Source organism: Porites lutea, chromosome 12 (assembly GCF_958299795.1).
Source record: "Porites lutea chromosome 12, jaPorLute2.1, whole genome shotgun sequence".
NCBI lineage: Eukaryota > Metazoa > Cnidaria > Anthozoa > Scleractinia > Poritidae > Porites > Porites lutea.
Genome location: NC_133212.1, coordinates 13,995,600 through 14,005,599, shown reverse-complemented (window position 1 = coordinate 14,005,599; position 10,000 = coordinate 13,995,600). Strand labels below are relative to the sequence as shown.

Here is a 10,000-nt window from a genome sequence, read left to right as displayed (position 1 = left end):
AAACACAAGCAACATTTTTTGGGGGACGACGCATTTCCCCCTATAAAACGTGTCACTAGGAAGTCTCAAAAAGCCAAAGAAATGCACAAAAAAGTGTGCTGCACTTGCAAAGTTTTTCTTCTTCTTCTCCTTTTTTTTTGTTCGTTAGATATATTGATTTTAGTTTTTGTTTGAGTGAATTATACGTATATTAACTAAAATTATTATAATATTAGCTAAATATCGATATATTAATTATTATAAATATCTAAAATAAATGTTGGGTCTGTTGCACGCGATGTTGTAGAGATGGAATCAAATACAGCTTGAGTTGTGACTCTTCTGTCGTCGACTTGGACATTCTAATCCATACAGAGCAGAGGCGCATGCTCAGCTACAGCAACTACGACGAAAATAATATCGACTGCAACTTCGTAACCTTGTCCCAGACGCTAGAACAAAAATCGACCAAAGCGTGCTTCCTGTGTGGAAACGTTGCGGTTCTGTCCTATTCTTTGTTTATTTTGTATTTTTCCTGTGTTAGTGAAGTGTTACTGGGTATGAAAGTTTGTAATAATGAAAATAAAATGCAATTTCAACCAAGGATATTAACGAATCACAATGGATTTCCGCTGTGACTTTGAAGCTGAGCAAGTGGCATTTGATTTTGGCGCCTTCATGCGCAACTGTAATTACAGACCTGTAATGTTCTTGTTGTGGTGGAAGAACCCAGGTTATTTCTAACTGATGGACATCCTTTACTGGAACCACTACAAGATGAAATAAAAAAACTCAGAATTAACTGGAGCGGACACTAACGACAGGCAATAAACCGACAAGTTCACCTCTGTGCCTTAGGGAAGATTTCCACTGTCGCGTAATACAGTGAAAAACCGCATATAAGAACCTAGAATTTCCCGAGGTCAGGTTGAACAGGTTGTTATATTTTAAAGTAGTTTTTCACAATTCAGGTTGATTAGGTTCTTAACAGGTTCCTATTTTTCAGAGGTTGTTGTAGTTCAACCATTGGCGGAAATATTGTACTGCAAATACATAATGGTTTAGCACTTGTATATCCAACAACAAAAATGCTTGCATACAGAACAAAGGAAACATATACTCAATAACGTTTTGTCACAAGTTGCTCACACAATTACAATCCAGAATTTTGACCATCAAAATTGGAGTAATTTTTCGTATAAGAACCTATTTTTTCTCTGCCTGGCTGAACAGGTTCTTACATTGTTGGGTAATTAAGTGTCAAATTTCAATCTGTGGGTTCTCAAATCACTAGGTTTTTATACGCGGGCGTAAATTTTGCGCGCGCAAATAAGATGGAGGCAATGTATGAAGTGTCACACGTGTAAACCTAAAAGATTACGTTTACGCGCGACCTTCCTGAATTGCCTCTACTTTGTTTGTGCATGTATAATTTACGTACGTACGTACGTAAAGATAAATGGAGAGTGGAAATCTGCCTTTAGTCAGAACATATGAAATACCGGCGGTATTGTTTTTCATTTCAACAATTCGCAACGGCACCTTGAGAAGATTGTTTTATTATAAACATTTGCACGCTTATGGACATTTTGATACACTTATCACTAAATCGTACAATTGCATGTGCAGGGTAGGTGGAAGCTGGTCAGTCTACGGTGGTTATTGAAGTTATCAAACGAGATTTATCTATTTATTCATTTTTTTTTATATATTTCGGAGGGATTTTTTTCCCAGATTTTAGATCTAACAAAAGCAAAAGTGGCAGCTCCATAATTATTGCTTACCCTAGGCCGATGGAAATTAAGCTTGGATACGAATCTGGTGATGTAACTTTGAATCTCAGAGGCTCGGGCCGGTAAGGGTTCCCTTGAATATCGCAGAGACGTTTGTTGCCTTATTAGTGGTTTATGTGTTAAACGGGCTACTTTCAGTTTGTAAATGTTTTTCAGTATAAGAATTTCTAAAGACTAAAGTATGGTATGGCATTGTCCCTGCTGTGAGCAAAGAACATGCTACGAACAAATTTTATTCGGGGTCAGTTTAATAAAACTTGTACCAGTATAGCTATTGTTATTAGACTCCAGAACAATGGCTGCACTTGTAAATTACAGTTCTAAAAAGTTTATTCAATTGACCCCTGTTCAGTGTTACTCTTTTGTAACCTGGTGTTACAAGGACGGTCCCAGCCTGTAATACCATAACTTAAATAAAATTATGGATAAATAAAGGAGGATAGTACAATTGCCATGATACCTACATTTTTCACGTCTTTGAAGTTAATTTGTTGAATCTGCAGTCCGCAGTGCAAATTTTGATCAATATATACACCTAGATAGTTTATTTGACTTTTTAAGGTTCTAACGACTCAACGTAACAACTGGACTGGACATTTAAATCGCCACATCGTAAACCATTTGTCACCGGGGTTCGTACACTCTTTCCGATACCAATTCGATTCGGAAACAACTAAAAAACGAACAACTGCGAACCGATACTTACAATTGCCACATCAAATTATTCATTTAATTTTTTAAATATTTTTAATCTCTTAAAATACCTCTCCTGTTAACTAATTTCGGTCCAGAGAACGCAGGAAATTCAATTTTACAGAGTCCGATTTTAAAATTTTCGCGGGGGAGTATGCCTCCACACCCCCATATAAGTTCGTGCACTCAACGTCGCTCCAGCGGCAACAATGGTTCAACTCCGCCAGCTGAACCTCCGCATCCAGTACTTCCAAAAATAAATATTTTTAATCTCTTAAAATACCTCTCCTGTTAACTAATTTCGGTCCAGAGAACGCAGGAAATTCAATTTTACAGAGTCCGATTTTAAAATTTTCCCGGGGGAGTATGCCTCCACACCCCCATATAAGTTCGTGCACTCAACGTCGCTCCAGCGGCAACAATGGTTCAACTCCGCCAGCTGAACCTCCGCATCCAGTACTTCCACGTCCTAACAAAAACCCAGTAAGTATAGAACAGAGAGCTTCGCTTTTAGCTTTATACATTATACTTTCTCCTAGTTTCATTTGCTTGCTATAAAACGATTTACATTTAAAACGAGCCGAGCAGAGGAGGGGGAGGGGAAAGAGGCCTTGATGTCCTGGGTGGAGGGGAGTGTGTGGTCAGTTATTTATTTATTTATTTATTTATTTATTTATTTATTTATTATTTTATTCAATTCTGAATTGTAAATCGTGCCTCCTACCTTTGTACAATTTATGGAAGACTGACAGATCAAAGGGATCCTAGCAAATTAAAAAAAAATAAAAATAAAACTTGTGAACATATAAAACGCTACCTAACAGAATTCGATGACATAGTGCCTCCGCTCCTGTCGAAGATGTACTATAGCTACCAGAAAAAGAAAGCAGCAATAATTATAATTCATAATAATAAAAACAATAATTGGTTAATCATTAAATTATTGGTCAAGGTTTTGGAGACTGAGGTTCTGTATATTGATATGAGCGCCATTACCAGTTCCTACCTGAACTCCTTATTTAGTTAAAGTGTTTTCCTTCCTTATATCCATAGTTTTATTTAGTATCGTAGTTGTTATAGTTTTACCATTTACTACTTGTTGCGCTGATTTCACGAGCTTATTAATAATAATAATAATAATAATAATAATAATAATAATTTTTTTTTTTTAGAAATAATAGACAATTTTATTTAAAAACTATTAAAATCCTATTTACAATTAATTCGCTTAAAAAAAAGAAAAAACTATTCATTCAAAAACACTATTTACAATTTCTGTCGATTTAAAAAGCACTTAATTTAGCTTAAGAAAAAAGGTAATTAAAACTAAGAAAAATTTTTTCGAATTAAAAAACATTTCATTTCAATAAAAAAAAACCTGTCAACCTCTAAAATTCAAAAGTTGCTTTCAACTGCTAAAAAACAAAATAATAATAATAATAATAATAATAATAATAATAATAATAAAATAGAAAACAACAACAACAATAAAGAAATAATCCCCAAGCCCCAAAAAGGGAATCATTTTGATACTCTCCGTCATTAAACAAATTTCTCATTAACAAAGGGAAAATAAATTAAATTTGCTTTTTTCTCAGCAGACTGGTCGTTAACAACATTTTGTACATACTGTGTATTCTTGAAATGTTGGTCTTTGTTGTAGGCTGAAAGAAAAAAAAAATATTGCAAACTGATAAGCAAGCATTATTATTGCGGGGTTTACAAAGGCGATTTTTTTTCGCCACTCTTCTGGCAATATCAGTGCAACTTTTGTTGTCTTCCTACTCAAGATATAGATCACAAATGTAACCCAGTGATGATTATGTTGCACTTTGAGTACGATTAACAACCATATTTACTAGAATTTCTTACTGTTTAGGAAATGAATTGCCACGAATAGGGGCTATCGCCTTCAAAACTGTACTGAGAAACCGTTTTATCTGTTCACTATGTTTCCTTGAGTGTGTATCTAATTGTCCAAATGTGATTGAGTACTTAAGAATGGATGGAATCAGAAGGGAAAAAAATCCCGCATACGTTTTAAAATCGTTTTTCCGCGAGCAGAGGCAACATTTTCGCGGTGTGAAAAAACGTAGGCCCTGCTCACAGGGTATTGGGCTCTACGACAGAGGAATGGAAAACGTCAAAGGTTACACTTTGGATTGCAAAGAGCGGCGGACGTTGCGTTTCACGACTGTTAACTAGAGCAGTCAAAAACAGGAGGAACGTAACGGTATGTTAATGAAGACATAGAAATATCAGGGATCTTAAGCAACGACGATGGCGACGTCAGCGACAATGGAAAAAAAAAGCAACTCTGCACGTGCATCACGCTTTTTTGTACCTTTCTTTGCCGTTACTGCACGGATACCGTACGACGTGAAAATACCGTAAAATTCCGAAAATAAGCCCCAGGGCTTATATTTCTCAAAGGCCCTTTTTCAGGGGCTTATTTTTGAGGGGCTTATATTCGGAGGGGCTTATCTACGGAGGGAAATTTGCGTTTCAAAACCGATTGGGTTAGCCTCATAGTTGGAAGTAAATTTATCGTTTTGCTCTGTTTCACTTTGTATTTGACGGCAACTTTCCAAGTACAAGCCCCCGGGGGGCTTATATTTGGAGGGGTGATTTAACGGAGGGTTTTTTGCGTTACCGGTTTGGGGGGCTTATATTTGGAGGGGCTTATACATGGAGGGGCTTATTTTCGGAATTTTACGGTACCTAATTTCACGTTTATTGGAGGACGCGAGCACAAGACAACGACTTTCTTTTTCTATTCCTGAATTTCGATGCAGGTCTTTTTTAATTCAACTCCGGAGAAAAAAATGCCAACATTTGACGAATTGCACGAGGTGTAACAAGCGCAATAAAGTTTGAAGCAGCACGAATTCACTTTTCAAATAACGTTTTCGTAGCCGCCGTGGTCGTTGTTGAAGGGAAGCAACACAGCGTTGCATGTTGTAGCCATTCGAAACAATGTGAAACAACGCGGTGTTGCGCTAAAAATCGTCGATGCGAATCGTCTCGTGTAACATCACTTAAGCTCCCTGTTTTAATTAACAGCCAAGATGAAAACAAAACGCTTACTTATTAGGAATTTTTGAAAAAGATTCTCTGACCATATCTTCAAGATCGTCAAGAGGCTCTAAAAGAAGAAAAACAAAAGAAAAATTAAAACAAGATGTCAGCTACGGGGCCGTTCAGTACCATACGACCTCTTAAATCAAAAATTAAACCAACGGTTACGTTCTCGCTTGTGTCAATCAGCATAACAACGAGGCGAAACAAAAACACACACAAACATAAACACGACAAGACGCTAAGGAGCGTACACTTCGGCGTCGTGGTTGTGGAACTGATTAATCTTAAATGCGGAGGAATAGTAAGAAATGAAATAAGGTAAGAGTAAGGTATGAATTTGTGAAATTATGGGATTTGTCAGGATATTCTGAAAAGAGCAACATCCAACAGGCCTACTTGCCAAAAACTAGTATTTCGGGACAAATTGTCTCTGAGATATTAGCCCAGTTATGCTCTGATGACTCCATACAAATCCTTCTAAATTTGACTTGGGTCAAACTTTTAGACTTAAGTCAAATGGTATGAGGTTATTGGCAGTAAATAACAAGTCTAACAAAACAAAGAGTGAAAAAAGAATTCTCGATTTTTCTTAGTCACACAAGGCTTCAAAGACAACATAGCAGTCCCATATACTGATTAAAGATATGTAAGGCATGGGTAGGGAGTCAATTACGTTGAGCATGGAATTGGCTAAAACTCAATATTACGAGTTCGAATGTTTTGAGGATAATTATTCACTGACTATTAGCACGCAGGGATGTCGGATTAACACAATGAAGTTTAATACCAAAGGAACATAGTCTTTACAGAGCTTTAAAACACAGCATCCGCCAACACAAACTTGACTTGAACTTAAGTAAAACTAAACGGCCTCTGCCAATAATAACAAACTCTCACTTGAACTTCAGATATCTTATGGCTTCCGCCAACTTGTAAACACAGAACTTGAAAATCGACCTTCGTCACACTTGACTAGACACAGCACTCCAGCTCATGGGAAAAAACTTAGTTCGCCAAAAGAACTCGCTTAGAAATTGTATACCGTTTGACGTAAGGTTCTAGAAAATACTAAACAGGCGAATAGTAGTAGCTTTTCGACATATTTTATAATTTTAGTAACTGATGCAAATCTGCTGACTCATGCTGAAATATAAACATGCCCTAATTAATTATTCATGAATAATCCTAAAACGTAGAGAACGTTCGAGGAAGTCACGCAACGCAAGAAAGCAATTTTACTACGTAACACTCTACAAAGACAAAACTTCTTTGTGCAGCATTTTGTAACTTTAAATTCATCATAAAACAGTTCGAAAGGAGCGCTCACTCGCGAAATGTTTTTCAACACTCGAAGAGAAATTTCTTGTCTCTGGGCGGTCACGTAATATCCTCTCTTTATTCCTCGAGTAAATTAAAGACTAGACTCGAATTGATCTCAAGATATCAGGAAGTAGTCCGGCCCCATTTCGTGAAATAGCCGAAACAAGCCGAAAAGTTACGCACTTGCGCGCCCAATCTTGTCCCGAAACTAGTCCATCATTTCATAACTATTTTTCATATCCCGAACTACCTTGGGTCGCAGTAGCGCAATCGGCTAATCCCTCAACTTAGAGTCTCCTCTGATCTGACGGGTCACACAGGTGAGTCGGTTCAAACCCCGGGGAAGCCAAAATAATAATTCTTTCTTCCTCGAAAAAGTTAAAGAATAACTCAAAGAAATCGAAGAATTGGATAGCCAATCAGTCAATCGCCTTGATCCCCCCCCTCCCCTCGTTTCCCTACCCCTAGAAAACACCTGTCCGTAGGCTATTTTATGAGAAGCTGTTACCATTATCCCATTCACTCCGCTGTAAAAAATAACCCTGTTAATGTTACACTGTTCAGAGGAAGATACGTGTATGTTGAAATGCGTTGACCAAATTCAAACTAATTACTTACATTATAATAATCAATACTGTCATCGCATGAGAGGTACCAGCAATATATAAGCTAACGCCTTGTCCCAGGGAGGAGCTCAGTACATACCGAAGTTCTCGATGGTGGGCGATTTTTTTGAGACTTTTGCGTTGTGGGGTAGCGAGGACATTTTCGAATACGGTTAATTCATGGTCATGCTTACAGTCTTGCAAAACAAAACTTAATAAAAAAATCTGTCCGCATACAGGAGAGGGTTTCTGACCTCGTACAGGCGTTAACTCAAGCGCCACTCCCATATCATGAAATCCTGAATAATTCTCAATAATTCTCACCTCTAGAAATAACAGCCAGTGTCATAAAATGTGCAGAATACATTCTTGTTTGAAAATCTCTCAGTGCTTTATTCACATCTATGCACTGCAATACAAAAAAACAAAGTCCAAGTCAATGGGGTAAATTGTAACCTTGGACCCGTTTCTCGAAAGTCCAGGTAACTTTTCGGCCCCGAAATCAAATGTTCAAATTAAAATCTGAAGAATTCAAGCACGGATCCTAGCTAACAAACTATCCCTTTTTTAGCAGATAGTTTTATCATATTCGAGCGACACGCTCAAGGCACAAAAATGACCTCGCGCGTGGCTGAAGGCGCAAGACGGGGTTTTATTTTTCCACGAGCTGCCGCCCTCGTTTCGCGCGTCTCGCGCACGTTTGTACTACCTTCACTAAATCTGAAGAAAAAGAGACTGCTAGCAGTCTAGTAAAACTATTGAAACCTCGATGTCGAGTGTAACCAAAAACACCTTTCTGCCGGGCCCGTTAGTTAACGGGACTTATGAGAAAAGGGCTCATACGGGCCTGTTGAATATCGGGAGGTTAAGAAATGGACCCCGGTATTTTTTTAAAAACGGCTGCAGTTACCTTTTTTTCGGGAACGTTCTGAAGTGTCTCTTCATTTCCTACGAGATATAAAAGTACAAATTAAAAAGATAATAATTCACAAATGCTCTACCAGCACTAGGTTTCTAACGGCGAGAGAAAAATGACAGGAAAAAGAGAGACCTCTTCCGGCCCCCGATGCATTTTCTATCACGTATGCACCGGCGTTCCCTTAACAACCAGTAACGTTTCAGTCACGTGCGACACAACTTAGAGAACCGATTCCACGATAACAACTGTGGCCTCAGAAATTTCTACCCTGCATTCTTAACCTGGCACGCGCATTCTACATTAAACGAAAGCAGTTTTGAAAATATTTATTAGTAAGTTTCGTTATGTGGTCGGAGGCTACATGAAAGAAGGCGTCGAGAGCCGGCAGATGTCTCTCTCTTTCCACTTATTCTTCTCTTGCCATGAGAGACCTCTACTAGCAAGGAAATTGGTAACTTTTTACTTGTATATCTCATCCCTTAAACTCGTATCAGGGGCACTCAACGAGAACATACTTCAAAACCACTTAAACATAGCATTGTTGAACGTATTTTAGTATTTAAAAGGTAGATATATATAGGCATATTGTTATCCCCTTATAAATTTTTCATCTGTTCGGATTTCCTAGCTGAAAGTCTCATGATTGGAAAAAATTCGGGATCAAAACTTACCTTTCCGAAATTTTCAGCCAGAAAAAAGGCTCCCGGAAATTCTTGGTGACCTTTTTAGGGTAAAAATCGGTTAAAAATGGGCAATTATACCATGTTTTAGATGTTCGAAACTCCTACGAAAGGCAGGCAAGCAAGAAATTTTGCAACAAATGTTCCGAAAATTCTAGATCTCAAATCGTCTTCCGAACAGATATTTTCCAAAAATTGACGTTGGGTGCCTCTGTCGTATCACGCGGTTATCTCCACACACATACAACAAAATAAATGGTCTAATAACATAAATGACTGTAACAGCCGCAATTCTTGCAACCTGCGCCGCAGAAGAAACTAAACTCTGGTTAAGTCAGTCTGCGAAACAGCGCTGTAATCATTGTTCTTGGTCCCGACCTGTTAACCAGGATTTGACTACGAGCCATGATTGGCCTGTTAAAAAAGACATTGCCCATTTGCCAATCAGGTCGAAAGGAAATTCGAAACGCACTTCCGGTAATTCATTGAGTCCACTGGGAAGCCAGAACAAGGATCTCGACGCTGCTTCTCAGACGTTAGTAACCGAACTTAAATTAAGTCCGTGAAGCGGACTACATTTCTTGACAACAAAGGAAATATGCAGCTAATTGTTGGTCTTCACGTGACGTCACTAAAATTCAAACTACAAAACTATCGATCCTACTGAGATTTTACTTTCATGATGTATTAGAACAGCTGAAAACTAATTTCCATACCCAATTTCGCTTCAAAAGGGTTCTTGGTTTTGTGATAGAGTACGCTTAAATTTCTAAGCTTTTGCGTGACGTGGCATTTACATGACGGCCGAGAGAGCTGTCATGTAGGTTAAAAAACTGACGTATTTCGGGGAATTTTGCTATCTAAACAGTTCATGGATTAGAAAAAGTGTTACGTTAATGTTTATGAGTTCCTCGAGGAATAAATTCACGC

General features: G+C 38.0%; 1 protein-coding gene across 1 annotated transcript in view; it reads right to left on the bottom strand.

Annotated features, from left to right (window-relative positions):
- The window catches only part of LOC140954039 (nardilysin-like), a 46,392-nt gene that overhangs the window by 27,597 nt on the left and 8,795 nt on the right, over nucleotides 1-10,000 (bottom strand). The window contains exons 8-13 of the mRNA XM_073403433.1: nucleotides 8,382-8,419; nucleotides 7,796-7,880; nucleotides 5,553-5,610; nucleotides 4,096-4,129; nucleotides 3,190-3,229; nucleotides 680-749 (exon numbers count right to left, since the gene is read on the bottom strand). Of these exons, the coding sequence (XP_073259534.1) occupies nucleotides 680-749; nucleotides 3,190-3,229; nucleotides 4,096-4,129; nucleotides 5,553-5,610; nucleotides 7,796-7,880; nucleotides 8,382-8,419 (325 nt within the window). The remainder of the gene's footprint in view (nucleotides 1-679; nucleotides 750-3,189; nucleotides 3,230-4,095; nucleotides 4,130-5,552; nucleotides 5,611-7,795; nucleotides 7,881-8,381; nucleotides 8,420-10,000) is intronic.